The sequence below is a fragment of the Bubalus kerabau genome, chromosome 4 (genome assembly GCF_029407905.1).
Source record: "Bubalus kerabau isolate K-KA32 ecotype Philippines breed swamp buffalo chromosome 4, PCC_UOA_SB_1v2, whole genome shotgun sequence".
NCBI classification, from domain to species: domain Eukaryota; kingdom Metazoa; phylum Chordata; class Mammalia; order Artiodactyla; family Bovidae; genus Bubalus; species Bubalus kerabau.
In genome coordinates this window covers 13,339,880-13,355,238 of record NC_073627.1, presented here as the reverse complement: position 1 = coordinate 13,355,238, position 15,359 = coordinate 13,339,880, and the positions used below count along the sequence as shown (strand labels likewise).

Genomic DNA, 15,359 nt, shown 5'->3' with positions numbered 1-15,359 from the left:
GTCTTGCGCGCATGCGCTGGTGCGTGGCCTGCCGGGAGGCGGAAGCGGAAGCGCGAGTCTCCTCAGGAGCGATGGCTGCCGGGGGTCTGAGCCGGTCCGAGCGCAAGGCAGCGGAGCGGGTCCGGAGGTTGCGAGAGGAGCAACAGAGAGAGCGCCTCCGCCAGGTACGCCGCCGCCCGCCCCGCGCCGCGTCCCCAGCCCGCGCCGCCCTCACCGCCCGCCCCGCGCCTGCAGGTGTCGCGCATCCTGAGGAAGGAGGCGACCGAGCGCAGCGCCGAGGAGGGCAGGCTCCTGGCCGAGAGCGAGGACCTGGTGACCGAGCTGCAGGGCCGGAGCAGGCGGCGCGAGGGTCTGAAGCGGCGGCAGGAGGAGGCAAGTCTCGGGCGCGGGCGGGCTGGGCGGGCGCGCGGGCGGGCGGGCCGGGGCCGGCTCACGACCGGCCTCGGTGTCTTGGCAGGTGTGCGACGACCCGGAGGAGCTGCAGAGGAAAGTCCGGGAGCTGGCCAGCGCCGTCCGCAATGCCAAATATCTGGTCGTCTACACGGGCGCGGGGATCAGCACGGTAGGGACCCGAGGCGGGGACGACTGCGCCCTGGATCGGCTCCCAGGTCCTGGGAAACACGGACTGCTGGAGCTTGGGCAGGCGGGGGGCGCCCCCTTCTGGGTGTCTGACTCCGGCACTGAGCACAGTATTCTGTTAAGCAATGGTACCGATTTGCAAAAGCCTATTATAAAAGCACCTCCTGAGCGTCTTTACTTTTTTAGAGAAACTCGAAATGACTCCATTTGGAACTTCGTTAAGTAGATAGACGTTTTTAAATATTTGGAGTTTACATTATACCCAGTTAGAGACAGGGAAGAAAGAGTGGTAAAAGCAGGACTTGATAGTTATGTGGGCAGAGCTAAGCCCCGAACTACCTTCTCGTTCCCCATTCATTCTGAAGGTTGAAGTAAGGTAAGTAGAACACAAGGCAGCACGCAGTAGAGTGCACTAGATAAGGAAGGGAAATGCTATGGCTTTTGGGAAGTTTTATAGAGAAGCTACCTGGGCAGCCGAATGTGACTAGCTTGGATAGTGTGGATAGCATGTGCTTTAATTGCTGGGTGCAAGTTGAGTGTGACCTGCATGTAGGCCCAGCAGAGGTGAATAAGCAAGGATTTCCATCAAGAATCCATAGGTGATGATAGTAAGCCGTATAAGCAAATGACTAATGTGAAGCTGGCTGTGCTAGGCCCCTAGAATGGAAATCCAAATATACCCTCTGTTTTCATCTGGGAAACCCATCTGATTGTTTTTCCGTGAGAGGTGGCATGGCATTGAGTCTGGGCCCTGAAGGGTGGATAAGATTTTACAGGCACTTGTGAAGTAAGACACTCCATGCAGGGATGACTGAAGAGGCCCAGTAGTGAGAATGTGTAAGGTATGTTAACTGCTTTAACTTACCAACACCTGGAACCCTGGCACATGTGAACTATCACGTGATTATGTGAAAGCAGTGACATCACTTTTTAAAGAATTGTAAGCAGCTACTAAAACCATATGCTGTTCATTAATTTGCTCTGAGTGTTACTGTTTGAGGGTCCCATTTTCCATGTGCATAAGAATTACTGGTCAGGGTGGGCATTTTTCTGAGCTTAAGCACCCGAGAGGGTGCTCCCCACAAGGGAGGTCACTCACAGCCTGGGGAAGCACAGGATACCTTGATCCTGGCACACTCTGTTTTCTTCTCTCGGGGTAGGTCTGTTTCAGTGCATTGGGAGCTTGGGAAATTCAGTGATGTTTATCTTGTCTGAAGAGATTGGCCTTTGTAAAGGTAGGCCAAGAACCATTTATAGCATCAGGATGTGAGAACTTGGAGGGTGGAGTGTTCCACTTACGGGTTCACTGTTTGCTAAACCTTGAGTACTGGCTAGACCCTGGGGACACATTGATGAGTCTGATCAGTCTTTCCCCTCAGTATGAGGACAGACCTGTCCACGAGCCCAGGCTGGACTACATGGTAAAGAGGCTCCCAGCATGGACAAGGCTCTTTGGAGCTTAGAAGGATGAGCTGGAACAGGTTGGGGCAGGGGTCCTAGCAGAGCGGAGAAGCCACTAGGGGTGCACTCCGTCTGGGTGGATGTTAGACTAGGAAATGCTCAGGCTATGGAACAAATCGACCAGTTTGTGAGCCAGCCTGGGAAGTACTGAGAGAAATCCTTGGGAATTCTATCAGTGCCTCCAGTGATCTTTTCACTGGGCTTATCTCCTTTCTGAACCTTCAGGCAGCCTCTATCCCAGATTACCGGGGCCCTAATGGAGTGTGGACGCTGCTTCAGAAAGGAAGAAGTGTTAGGTAAGTAACCTAGCACAGCTTTCCTACCTGGTTGAACAGGGGCACATGTACCTGTCCTTGCAGCTCCACTCACCTTTGCTTCCCTTCCACCTGGCAGTGCTGCTGACCTGAGTGAGGCTGAGCCAACCCTCACCCACATGAGCATCACCCGCTTACATGAGCAGAAGCTGGTAAGAGCCCAGGGTGGCTAGTGTTCAGCCATCCTTCAGTAACCCCCTTAGAAAACAAAGGCTGCAGATGCTCAAGTCCCTTGTATAAAAAAGACGTAGTGTTTGTGTGTAATTTGCACATCTTCCCCTGTACTGTAAATCATCTATGAGTTACTTATAAAACCTAATATAATATCAGTGCTATTTAAACATGTAAATGCTGTGCAGATTCTTGCCAGTATGTGGCCAATTCAAGTTTTGCTTTTTGGAACTTTATAGATATCTTTCTTTCGAATATTCCTGCCGCACCCCACCCCCACCCCCCCACCCCCCCCCAGATATTTTTGATCTTTGGTTGGTTGAATCTGCGGATGTAGAACCCTCAGATATAGAGGGCTGATTGTACTCACTGGGTCCATGACTAGGACCCGGAGGGCCACCTTGGTGCCCAGATGACAGTTGCATACTACCTCTGTCAGCCAGTGGTACCCCTGATGAGCACCCACCAAACAGTTTAGATTCTGGTTTGAGCTGCCATCTATTCCTCCTGTGTTTCCACTCCAAGAGCAGAGGGCAGCCTGTTTGCTGAATCATCACACAGAGAGTCCACCTAGGCCCAGAGCTGTCAAGGGTAGCCCCTTCCCCTCGTGTTTCTCTTGCATTTTTCCACAGACCTCAGGAACCACCTAGATAACAGGGCAAACTAGTAAGAAGTCTCTGGAGATCCTCTGCTAAGCACCTGTTGCCAAGTGGGAGAGGGGTCAAACTTCTAGGGCTTCAAGGACCTAAAGCATCAGTCTGGGTCCCGAGCCCCTTTTCAGCCAAGAGGAGGTGGTGCAAACATTTGCCCTCCTTGGGGCTCCTAGTGCTTCTGATTTGTTGGGGGTGGGCCTGGTGCCCTCCTTATCAGAGCCTCCTGGGTCCTGCTGGGACCAGCCTGCTGCTCTGGGTTTGCCTTCGGTGCTTTGTGCAAGGTCGTAGTTTCTGCTGGGCTGTGGGCTCTGGGACTGGCAGGGTTTGGTATGCTTTCACACCTGAGTGCTGCCCCCCACTTCCTTCTGCTGACCGCTGCTGTTGCCCCTCCAGGTGCAGCATGTGGTGTCTCAGAACTGCGACGGGCTCCACCTGCGAAGCGGGCTGCCTCGCTCAGCCATGTCTGAGCTCCACGGGAACATGTACATTGAAGTGAGCGATCCCTCGGGGACTCGGGCCTGGGCAGGCCAGCGGCTCCCACTCACGGACCCTACTTTCCTCAGGTCTGCACGGCCTGCACTCCCAATAGGGAATATGTGCGGGTGTTTGATGTGACGGAGCGCACTGCCCTGCACCGGCATCAGACCGGCCGCACCTGCCACAAGTGTGGAGGCCAACTCAGGGACACCATCGTGCACTTTGGGGAGAGGGGGACGCTGGGGCAGCCTCTGAATTGGGAGGCAGCCACCCAGGCTGCTAGCAAAGCAGACACCATCCTGTGTTTAGGCTCCAGCTTAAAGGTATGCAAATAGCACTGTGGATGTGAACAGAGGTGAACCTGCCTGCATCTGGTCAGCTCAACCTTAGACCCCATCTTCCTGTAGCCTCCTTATCTGGGGTGTGTCTCGTCTGTCCATCTGTCCATTCCTGCAGGTTCTAAAGAAGTATCCACACCTCTGGTGTATGACCAAGCCCCCCAGCCGGCGGCCCAAGCTCTACATTGTGAACTTGCAGGTAACTCAGGTGCTCAGAGCCGCCTCCTCAGACCTGGGCCTTAGAACAGGAGAGCCAGCCATCCCTGGGACATCTGTGTCCCACAGTCATGCACCGTGGAGGTCTGGCTGAGCAGGACCCAAGGCCAGCAGGCTGTTGGGAAGGAGTGAGGTGCTGTCCTCACTCACCTTCTCCTGTCCCCAGTGGACCCCAAAGGATGACTGGGCTGCCCTGAAGCTGCACGGCAAGTGTGATGACGTCATGCAGCTCCTCATGGATGAACTGGGCCTGGAGATCCCCCGCTACAGCAGGTGAGGGGTACAGGCGTGTCCCCCACTTCCCTGCCCCTGTGTGGATGGGCTGTGTCTGTCGTCCTCTGTGAGCTGAGTGTAGAGAAAGCTCTGAGGTGTGGCAGCTGGCATCTGAGGCGTGACTGTGGCGTGGTGGCCTCTGCAGGGCCCAGCCCCAGCATTGGCTGAGATGTCCTGGCTGGTGTGATTCCTGCAGGGAGAGGGAATCTGCCAGGGTATGCCTGGATGTCCCCCCTTCCCCTCAGGCAGCCTGGACGGGAAGGTGCCTTGAAGGGATGTGCTCTCAGCAACTCTGCTCTTCAGGATCTGGGTGCACTTGGCTTGGGGAACTGGAATACTTTGGGGAAGCTTAAACAAATTGTGCCTTGATACAGAATTTGTGATAATTTAGACGTGGTGTGTGTATTGAGTAAAAAGTTTACACTTTCTTTCTCTGTGAATTTCCAGGGTCTTATAGGGGAAATCAATAACTTCTTTTAATCAAAGGGTTCAAGAATTAAGGATCCCTTCACCTTCTGGGCCTGGCAATTCTTGTATGTTATGTTTGTGGTGTTCTGTAATGTGGGCCTATTGTGTACTGTACTTTTTTTTTTTTTCACATTAACTTAGCTCATTTTCTTTATCAGTGCTTATCTGTATCTTAAGTTTATAATATGTGGTTCTACATCTCAGACACATGATCTCGTCACGGTGTAGTGTTTAGGCCGCGCCTCCCTAGTCAGCTTTCCTCCTGTCAAGTCCTGCCGTCTGGGAAGGGGAAGAGGGTCTGATCTGCCTGTCCCTGGCCTTATGAATGAAAGGTGGGGCCCAGGGTTGGCTAGTGACTCATCCTTCCTGGGGCTAGTGCCTTCCCAACCCCTGTGAGCACAGCGAGGAGTGAGTTCTGCAGAGGCCAGGCTAGTCGGGGTCCTGGCCTTTGAGTTATTCAGGGAACTTACCCTTCTCACAGATGTTCTGGAGCCACCACTGAGCACAGCCCAGCCATAGTTAAGACACGGGAGGGACACAGGGTGACCTCAGTCAGCTTTCCCGTCTTGGGGCGGGTTGTGATTGCCAGGGGCTCCCTGGCACACCTGACCCAGCTTTCCCTTTCCGTAGGTGGCAGGACCCCATCTTCTCCCTGGCGACTCCCCTGCGTGCTGGTGAAGAAGGCAGCCACAGTCGCAAGTCACTATGCAGAAGCCGAGAGGAACCTGGGCCTGGGGACCGGGGTGCACCACTTAGCTCATCCCCCATCCTGGGTGGCTGGTTTGGCAGGGGCTGCACCAAACGCACAAAAAGGAAGAAAGTAACGTAACCTGGTGCTTGACCAAGGACAATGATGGCACTTTGAAAATGGCCGGGACTCTTGTTCAGGGGCAGGTGGCACCATTAATGCCAGGACTGTCCCCTGAGAATTGTCTGGGGGTGACATTTTCACCCTGACATGTTTAGCCATTTGTCCTCATGGGAAGCCCCCTTGCACTGCTGTGGTTGCCCCCTGCATGGGCCTAATGATGGAAGAGGCTTTGCTCAAGCGGCCTCTTCCCAAAGAGGTGGCAGTCACACCCTCTGTGAGAACAGAACTCCGGTTATTTCACACCTGGCCAGCTAAGAGGAAGCACAAAGCTGCCTTACCTCATTCACCAGGCCAGTCTCAGGGGCATCAACCCAATTTCTACTACTTCTTACTGAAAACGTTAAGTTTATAGAAGCCTTTTTCTGTATTGAGTATGCTGCAAAGGGGTGATTTTTGAGCCTTGGCTCAGCAGGCCTTTTTATTGTTATTAAACGTCTCTGCACTGTCTTCCCGTGTCAGCGACTACCTTCCTGAAACGGTGGGTGGGAGCAGGCGCCTGCCGAGACTCCTGAAGGGGAGGGTGCGCCCCACGTGGTCCTGCTCCGCCCCTCTGCCAGGTGGGCGCTAAGGGATGCTGGACACAGGTCATTGGCCGGGAGCGGAGGGGCGGAACCTGGCTCGACCGGGGTTCCCCATTGGCCGCATGTGTGGTGAGAGGGCGGGGCTCCGCCCGGGGGGTGGGGCGACGTTCGCCATTGGCCGCGCGAGGCGGGTGAGGCCCGCGTGACGGCGCGTGCGTGCGCGGGCTGCGGCGGCTCGGAGTCGGGAGCCGGCTGCCCAGTGTCTCCCCGCCGCTACTGGGCCATGATCCGGAACGGGCACGGGGAGGCGGGCGGCGCCAAGCGGCCGGGCCCGAGGGCTAGGCGCGCCGTGCGGGTGTGGTGCGACGGCTGGTGAGCGCGGCGGGGGACGCGGGGCGGGGGCGGGGGTGCGGCCGCGGGCGCGGCGACCGCTGTGGCCGCTTTCTCTGGAATCGGGCCGCCGGCGAGCTCGGGGCGGCGGGCGAAAGGAGTCACAGGCTTCGGAAGAAGCCTTGGACCCGAGTTGCTGCGGGCAGCGCGGCTGAGGGTCGCTGGAGGCTTTCTGCGGATCCCTACATAAGCGCCTTTCCTGGGTGTTCCTTTGCCCACGTTTGCCTTTAAGCTGGAGACCCAGCCAGGCTGTTCCACCTGCCTGATTTGTGCACAATAGTGGCCAGAGTTGCGGGTCTAACCTTGGTGACTTTAATCATTTCAGTGCCTTAGGAACTATTCCTCCGAGGGAGCCGTGCACCCAAAATGTCTTCCCAGAGTTCTCCCTGTCCAGTCCCCAGCTTGCCCAGGACAAAACCTGGAAGATTCTCCTGAGTGTTTGGGCAAGTGTCAGTGCAGGCATTGGCCAGTCCGTGTAAGACCCTAGTGCAGCGCTCAGGCTCCTGGGTCCATCTGAGGAGAGTTACAGTGCCAAACTGTTCTCTTTTTGGCAAGCCAGACAATTGGAGTAGTGGTGTTAAGAGGTTTGAGGCTGCCGGGGGACAAGAGGAAAGTGAACGTCTAGTGGTAACTTGCCACCTTGAGTACTTCCTCAAACCTTTGATGAAAGCAGAGAAAGCAAGCCCAGGGCTTCAGCAGTCAGCATGCGGGGCTGCCATACTTCTGTGCCTGCACCTGAGTCACCTTGGGGAGGGGGTGTGGCTTCCTGTCTGTGGACTCTGACCTTGGCCCTGGCCAGGCCTGGCTCCACCCTTAGCAGGCCACAGTGACTGTGGTACGGCCTGGACCCAGGACCACCCTGAATTCTCTGCTATGCACCCCTCCTGCCCAACCTGTCTGGTGGGCACAAGGGCCAGCCAGGCTCCTGAATTTAGACTCCCCTCTTCCCTTAGCCCAGGACCAGAGTGCTGTGCCCCACAGGCTCGTCTGCTGGGGCCCGGTGTGCCATGGTGGTGTTAGCACGTGGTGTTGAGTAGAATGGTTGTGTACACCTGGTGGCCTTGGTCACCTGGAGAAGCAGGGACAGCTCCACCTACTCAGAAGGCAATACCAGGCTGAGAGGAAGCAGAGCAAGCATGAGGTCCACCCCTGAGCCCAGTGACAACTCGAGTGGAGCTGTGGTACTATGTGTGGCCTTCAGCCGAGCATTCTCTCTTAACCAGACCTGAATTTGAGGATGAATGCTCTAGAACCCCAGGTGACAGGGAGGTGGTTGTTGGTTCCAGGGAGCAAAGCCTCACTGAGTTTCCAGAGGCCATGAGGACCAGGCAGAACTTTTAAAGCCAGCAATCGCCCTTCATCATTGGTTAGACTTTGTTATGTGTTGGCTCCAGGGACTGCGTGGCTGTCTCAGGGTAGTACAGAGTCCACTGTACCCTTGAATTACCACGTTTATATTACACCTTAAAGGGACTGCCCATGGGAGCTAAGGGCAAAGCACTGTTCCAGGTGTGGGGAGCAGGTTCTGTTCTGTGTCCTCACCAGCCCTCAGGGTCCCCAGACCTGTCCCTGGGCACAGCCACGCTTGCTCAGTCTGACCCTGGGCCCAGGGACTGGTGATAAGGAGAACTGAGCACCCCTCTCTCTGAAAGCCCAACTGGGACCCTGGGGGCAGTTCCCGTGGTGGCTTCTTGGCGGGCTTCCTGATGACACTGCAGAGGAACAAGGCTGAACCCCAACACGGGAATGACAGCCCTGTGCTCTCCACAGCTACGACATGGTACATTATGGCCACTCCAACCAGCTGCGCCAGGCCCGGGCCATGGGTGACCACCTCATCGTGGGTGTGCACACTGATGGTAAGCTGGGCTGCTGTGCCCACCGCCGCCCGCCCCCACCCCCCCACCCCCCTGCCCCCGGTGCCTGTGACAGACCCCACAGGTCCCCATGGAGGGTAGGGCCGGGCCTAGGCCATCCTCGCCATTAGCACAGCTCTGCAAGCTCACCCTAACCCCAACCCAGGCCAGGCCGCCCATAGCTTTCCCGTCTTGTATCGTGTCATGAGCTTGGGTGTAGGGGGTGTCCAGTGGATCCATCTGGGTATGCCAGCCACTTCCTACCCACTTTCTGATTCCCAAGTCCTTTGAGTACAGAGTACCCAGCCATCAAAGGCAACCTGGACTGTACCTGGAACGCTAATGGATTGATTGAGGCAGGGGGTGGCATGCAGTTCCCAGCAGGTACATCCCCAGCGCCTGTACCAACTCACAGAGGACAGCAGGGCTGCTTGGTACTTCATGGGCTGAGGGCCCTGTCAGAGACAGCCTCCCTCCACAAGCCTTTGTGTGGCTGCAGACCCTGCTCAGTGCTGGGAGGGGCCGGCAAGCCTGTGGCCTGCCCTCCAGGAGTCACCCACCTTGTCCTTTGCCCTCTTCTCTCTCCCTAGAGGAGATCGCCAAGCACAAGGGGCCCCCGGTGTTCACTCAGGAGGAGAGGTACAAGATGGTGCAGGCCATCAAGTGGGTGGATGAGGTGGTGCCGGCAGCCCCCTACGTCACCACACTGGAGACTCTGGACAAGTACAACTGTGACTTCTGCGTCCACGGCAGTGAGTGGACAGGACTTAATCCAAGGGGCTGGGGACTCAAGCAGCTCAGGACCTGACCATCAGAGGGGTATCTGGAGGTGCTGGCATCCTCACACTCGGGGGAGCATGGAGCCCTTTGAGGGTCCGAGGAAGCTTTGGGTTCTTCTACAGAAAGGAGTGTACGCACACCGGGGCAGACCTGGAGTGAAGGTATGGGCCTGGAGGTCTTCGTGGCTTTGGGTTAAATTCCGTGTTCTTGTGTGCATGTCACCCGTTAGATGACATCACGCTGACCGTAGATGGCCGGGACACCTACGAGGAAGTGAAGCAGGCTGGAAGGTACAGGTAAGCTCTAGCTGCCGCTTGGCCCACCTTTAGAGGAGTGGGTTTCCTGGGGCCCCTCGAGCGCCTTCTGCTCATGAGGGCAGTGTCCGGGCTGCAGCCTGTGCTTCCTGTGACTTGTGTGGGTGTGGTGCGATGGCTGGGGGCGCCATGCACCTGGGTCACCCAGTACGGGAGCCACTTGGCCCCAGGTGGCTGCAGAGCAGTGGAGATGTGGGGTTCGACTGGGGAGCTGGCTTTTATGAGTAACTCTTGAAAAGGCCCACATGGCTGGCAGCTCGAATTGGGCAGTAAGGCCTGAGATTCCCTTGGCAGAGTGTGTGGTGAGGCAGGACCTGGGCATCAGTGGGCCGAACAGGATCAGAGCCACCCCCTCGGATGGTCTGCGAACTTGAGGCTTGATAATCCTGTTCTTCTGTCCAGTCATGTCGTTTGGTTGATAAAATGACCGTGGTCCCTCCACCCTCTGGGTTTTGGTTTTCTATCCTGGCCAAGAGTAGCAAGGAAGTGCACGGTCTATGCACAGCAAGGCCGCCAGGGATGGACCATGGTAGATTCAGCCACAAGCACAGTTGCCCTTACTCTTGGGTGGGGCAACTTAGGTGCCCTTAGGAGGCAGCCTTGTACATGTGTCCCAGGATGAGAGCCCCAACCCCACCTCTGTCCCCAGAGAATGCAAGCGCACCCAGGGGGTGTCCACCACAGACCTCGTTGGCCGCATGCTGCTGGTAACCAAGGCCCATCACAGCAGTCAGGTGAGTGTGGGACTGGGAGGGAGGGATCACCTACCCTACCCTTGCTCCTCAGAGGGCACTGGAACAGCAAGCTTTGGGGTCCTGGGGTTGGCTGCGTCTGGAGGGCTAGGCCTCTCAGCCCTGTACCCTTCTGTGCAGGAGATGTCCTCCGAGTACCGGGAGTATGCAGACAGCTTTGGCAAGGTAAGCGTTGCCTGTCCTGTCTGGGCCACTGCCTGACCCCCAGGCCACCCCCTGGGGAAAGGGTCTCACTCTCTACCCTGCTCCCTGCTTTCTGGGTACTGACCGCCAATCTTGCTGGCTGGCCGGTCCCAGTGGCCACCGTGTGAATGAGGGTTCTCTAACCAGGTGGCCTGGTCCTCTCTCCTTCTGTAGCCCCCTCACCCGACACCCGCCGGGGAGACACTTTGCTCGGAAGGCTCCTCCCAGGTGACCAGACGGTGGCCTCAGGGTGCCAGGTCCCCACGAGGGCTGTGTCCGCTGGCCTCTTCCTGGCGGGCCAGTTGCCGAGCCAAGGTGCTATTGGCTGCAGTGCCTGCTGTGGCCGCAGGGCAGGACCCCAGTCCCGCCAGCCACAGGTGCCCCGCCCACCCGGGTCTCGGTGTGGACCAGGCAATGCCAGCCGGCCCTCAGCATCCCTGCCTGAAATGCCTGCCTGGGAGCAACAGCAGAGCAAATGAGCGAGTGGCCGGCAGCGGCTAGGGGTTTGGAGTCCTGGCTGTGGCCCCTGTATCTGCTCCCTCCACCCCACACCTGTGCCTCCCAGAGCAGATGGACAGGCGGGTGTGGGCAGGCCCAAGGGTGGTCACAGGCAAAGGACGTGCCTGCAAGGCTTCCGTCACTGACCAGACTGTTCTCGGCTTGCAGTGCCCCGGGGGGCGGAACCCCTGGACGGGGGTGTCCCAGTTTCTTCAGACATCCCAGAAGATCATCCAGTTTGCTTCGGGAAAGGAGCCCCAGCCTGGGGAGACGGTCATCTATGTGGCTGGCGCCTTTGACCTGTTCCGTATCCTCTGGGATTGCGTGGCGTTTGTCCCTGCCCAGGGCCTTCTGTCTGCTCCTCCACATCCTCCCCAGTGGGCCCCAGGGCCTCAAGGGGCCTCTCTGATTCTCGAGGACCCTGAACTGGGGTGGGGTGCACAGCCGTTAGCAGGGACACAGCCGTTAGCAGGGAGAGGCGTGAGCAGGCAGGAGGGAGGGGACCTTACTGAGCCCCTGCTCCTGTGGATGGCTGCTCTGTATTGATTCCTCGCTCCTTAACCTGGGTGCAGACATTGGGCATGTGGATTTCCTGGAGAAGGTATATGGCCTGGCGGAGAGGCCCTACGTCATCGCTGGCTTGCATTTTGACCAGGTCTCACCCCGGGGCATCTGATAGTGTGGGGACTCTGGAAAGGCTCCTAGGGATGGGGTTGGGCACAAGTGAGGAAGAGGTGGTGAGCTTGGGCCTCTGCCCAGGGAGAAACCCAGGGAGGGGTCTGGAGACGTCTGGCAGACATCTGCGAGGGATTATTAGGAGGGAGCACAGCCTCACACACACAAACACACACCGGCCCCAAGGTTGCCAGCTGACTCAACCTTGCTCTGCCTCTAGGAGGTCAACCACTACAAGGGGAAGAACTACCCCATCATGAACCTGCATGAGCGGACCCTGAGTGTGCTGGCCTGCCGGGTGAGAGCTGGTGGGCAGACCAGCAGTCTGTCCTTCCCAGGCTGGAGCTGCTCCTCCCCATCACCCCACCCCCCCACCCCCTCAGAACCCTCCCAGGGGTACGAGTCTGGGGTTCCACCATGCCCCCTCTCAGCCCCTACCTTGCTGCCTGGCAAGTCCTAGTTAACCAGCTGTGCTTCTTGTCCACCCAGTACGTGTCTGAAGTGGTGATTGGGGCCCCGTACTCGGTCACAGCAGAGCTCCTGGACCACTTCAAGGTGAGGGTGGGGCTCCTGGTGCGAGCTTTCCAGGGAGGACCTGGGCCGAGTGGGGCCAGGCCAGTGCTCTGAGCCATGCTGGCCTCCCTGGGGAGGGTCCTTGGGGAGCAGGGGACCGTGTAGGGTGATGCTGGGAGGGCTCCCTGACCCCTGCCTCCTCCCCAGGTGGACCTGGTGTGTCACGGGAAGACGGAAGTCGTGCCTGACAAGGATGGCTCTGACCCATATGAGGTGGGTCCTACAGGGCCCTCAGTGGACACGAGGTGGCCACTGTCTGGTGCTTCCCAGCTACCTGATGCCCCTGTGCCTCACCATGCTTGTCTGGGAAATGGGTGAGGTGACAGCTGCCTCGCTGGTGGCCGCATGGTTTAAGGAGGCGGGAACTGAGCGCGAGTGATCACGCCCATCATGGTGGGGGCGGGGGGAAGGGCCATAGGAGCCAGGGCAGTACTGCAGGCTCCCCAAGGTTCAGGGGAGGGCTCTCACCTCCTTCCCCTCTTTCTGGCCTCCAGGAGCCCAAAAGGAGGGGCATTTTCTGCCAGGTTGACAGTGGGAATGACCTCACCACAGACCTCATTGTCCAGCGCATCATCAAGAACAGGTGAGTCCTGGCTGGGGTGCTGGGGGCACAGGGTGGCACTGAGGCCCTGGCTCTGGGTGCACACCTCACCCCATCTGGCCCCCAGGCTGGAATACGAGGCCCGGAACCAGAAGAAGGAAGCCAAGGAGCTGGCCTTTCAGGAGGCCATGAGGCGGCAGGAAGCACAGCCCGAAAGGGAGATTGACTGTGACTTCTGATGACAGGTGGGAGGATGCCAGGGGCCCTCTGAGGGGCTGGCCCTCTCTCAACCCTGCCTTGAGAGCTTGGCTCAGTTTTTAACAAAGCTGCAGTGCCCTCTTCTCCAATCACCCACCACAGAAGGGCTGGTGTGGAGGACATGGCCTGTCACCCTGCTCGCAAGGTGCCTGTCTTGCAGCAGGCCATCCTGCCCTTCCTGCTGAGTTGCACAGAGAGGGCTTCCAGCACAGTGGAGCAGCCCAGCCTGCAGGATGGGCAGGGGGCACCTTCGACCAGAGGGGTGCCACCCTACGTGCCATGGAAGACCCAGCTTTCATCCTCTCAGCCCTGCTGCTGCTCACCATCTGCCCCCCGGGAAGCTCCTATACGCCTTCCACTGCCCAGCTCGAGGCAGCCTTCCCACTTGCCTTGCCTCAGTTCAAACAAGCCTCAGGGAGCAGTGACCCAGGGGGTTGCCCCCTTTCTTCCTCGGGGTGCAGACCAGGCCACCTCCCACATGGGTGGCCTCTGCCCTGGGGCCCGGGGCCCAGACGCTGCACCCGTTTTCCTGGACCAGACTCCCCAGAGACTGTTCTTGGTTTTGTACCTGACTGGCAGGTGTGCAACCAAATAAACCTGCTGGGAGGGGCTCTGCATCAGGCTGTCCATCCTGCAGGGCAGTACCAGAAAACCTTGGCCCTGCTCCCCGCCACCCAACAAGGAGGTGGATGGCCGCAGCAAGAAACGCCGTAGATCCAGCTCCCCAGCCGCTTCCCACAGTGGCCGGAAACGAAAGAGGGAGAGAGGCAAGGGCCGACAGAGCGTCTTTGGCCCCGGGGTCTGTCGTGAGGAAAACGAGAGTCTGACACCCTGCAGTCTCCATAGCTCCCTGATCCAAGAAGGAATTGGGGGCTGCTCCCTGGCCAAGTCCACAGAATCTCAGGGTCTCCTGCACCCAAGTCAGGGCCCACTTGGAGTGGTATAGCGGCTGCAGGGTGCTAACCCGTCACCTCTTTTGGGGAGGAGGGGGACAGTGGCTGTGGTTTATGGATCTGATGTTCAAGAGTAAGGGCTGGGATGTTCTTTCAGCCTCTTCCAGTTCTCTCCAGAATGGCCTCTGCCCTGCAGCTGCTGGGCCAGATGGAGCCAGAGCACCCTGTGGCCTGGCCCCATGGGAGTCCTAGACCAGCATTCACGCCGGGCCTGTCCCTTCTGGAGTCTAGAACCTGTGCGGGCAGCTGCAGTGAGGGGGCTGGGGGACTGTCAGTGCACATGGCTTCTTGGGGCAGCCCTTGCCCCACTTCCTTTCCTCCCTTTCCCAGTGGGGGCAGCACACTAAGCTGTGAGAAGCACAGGGCCCTCCCCGCACCCCTGCCCCAACTTCAGGAACCCAGTGTATTAGCCTTCTCACTCCAATCCTGCAGCGATCAGCCAGTTCCTGTAGATTGATGGGGGTGGGGATACAGGAGCAGCCAGTGGATTCCTCTTGAGACCAGAGTCAGCCCTAGGCCTGTTCAGAACCCCCTGCTGGGTGGCACCCAAGGTGAGGGCTGGGGGACAGCCTGCAGCAGCAACCAGGAAGCCACCCCCGCTGCCGCGGCTGGACCATGGTTGGAGGAAACTTGGAGCCTGGGTATCCAGGAGGTGGGTGCCTCCGGACACTTGTCCACCCAGATACAACAGGATTGTGGGTCCCACCCACAGCTTCAGCAGAGGGCTGGCTGGTAGGTCCAGCTCCCTTGGATCCTCTGAGGCCCAGCTGGTGGCAAGGCATTCCATGGGGTGGGGGGACGTTATTGAGACAAGCTCCAGATCTCTGGGCCAGAGCTCAGGCTAAGGGACTCAGGTCAGCCTCATTGGGGGCCAGGGTGTAAATCAACTTACTGAGATCCCAACAACTGAATTAGGGAATTAGCCTGACTTGGGCAAGGGTGCTGGGCTGGCACAAGGCAGTTGTATTCAAGAGCCATGGTCCTGCACAGCCCCTCCCTTCTCCAGGCATGGCACCACCCATGGCTTTGGGGATACTGCTTTCCTGCGGGTCTAGATTGGGATGAACAAAGAGCTCCCAGGCCTGGGAGGAGCCGGCTGCCTGACTCAGGACTCAGCTGGGGCTGTGCCCAGCTCTCAGCTCTGTCATCCCCCTTGCTGTAGCCCCTCCCAGCCCCGGAGCCACACATCTCGCTGCCTTCCCCCTCTTGCTGGGCCCAGCCTATTCATTCATTCATTTGGACAA

At 58.2% G+C, this 15,359-nt stretch overlaps 2 protein-coding genes across 6 annotated transcripts; both read left to right on the top strand.

The window, feature by feature from the left end:
* Nucleotides 1-2: 2 nt before the first annotated feature.
* Nucleotides 3-6,268, top strand: SIRT7 (sirtuin 7). Of its 3 annotated transcripts, XM_055575386.1 has the most exons (10): nt 6-164; nt 235-372; nt 458-562; nt 2,266-2,336; nt 2,434-2,506; nt 3,572-3,670; nt 3,742-3,978; nt 4,112-4,192; nt 4,376-4,482; nt 5,581-6,268. In XM_055575386.1, the coding sequence occupies exons 1-10, from the start codon at nt 12-14 to the stop codon at nt 5,777-5,779; spliced, it is 1,263 nt and encodes a 420-aa protein (XP_055431361.1). In that variant the 5' UTR covers nt 6-11; the 3' UTR covers nt 5,780-6,268. The 3 variants fall into 3 exon arrangements, with proteins under 3 accessions (XP_055431363.1, XP_055431362.1, XP_055431361.1); XM_055575388.1 differs by lacking the exon at nt 3,742-3,978 and having other exon boundaries at nt 3-164; XM_055575387.1 differs by lacking the exon at nt 235-372 and having other exon boundaries at nt 4-164.
* Nucleotides 6,269-6,526: 258 nt separating this feature from the next.
* Nucleotides 6,527-13,779, top strand: PCYT2 (phosphate cytidylyltransferase 2, ethanolamine). Of its 3 annotated transcripts, XM_055575392.1 has the most exons (14): nt 6,527-6,714; nt 8,503-8,591; nt 9,179-9,340; nt 9,598-9,664; nt 10,332-10,416; nt 10,555-10,599; nt 10,792-10,845; nt 11,284-11,422; nt 11,688-11,770; nt 12,011-12,088; nt 12,280-12,345; nt 12,511-12,576; nt 12,858-12,946; nt 13,032-13,779. In XM_055575392.1, the coding sequence occupies exons 1-14, from the start codon at nt 6,626-6,628 to the stop codon at nt 13,141-13,143; spliced, it is 1,224 nt and encodes a 407-aa protein (XP_055431367.1). In that variant the 5' UTR covers nt 6,527-6,625; the 3' UTR covers nt 13,144-13,779. The 3 variants fall into 3 exon arrangements, with proteins under 3 accessions (XP_055431367.1, XP_055431366.1, XP_055431364.1); XM_055575389.1 differs by lacking the exon at nt 10,792-10,845 and having other exon boundaries at nt 6,530-6,714; XM_055575391.1 differs by lacking the exons at nt 9,179-9,340; nt 10,792-10,845 and having other exon boundaries at nt 6,528-6,714.
* Nucleotides 13,780-15,359: the final 1,580 nt, after the last annotated feature.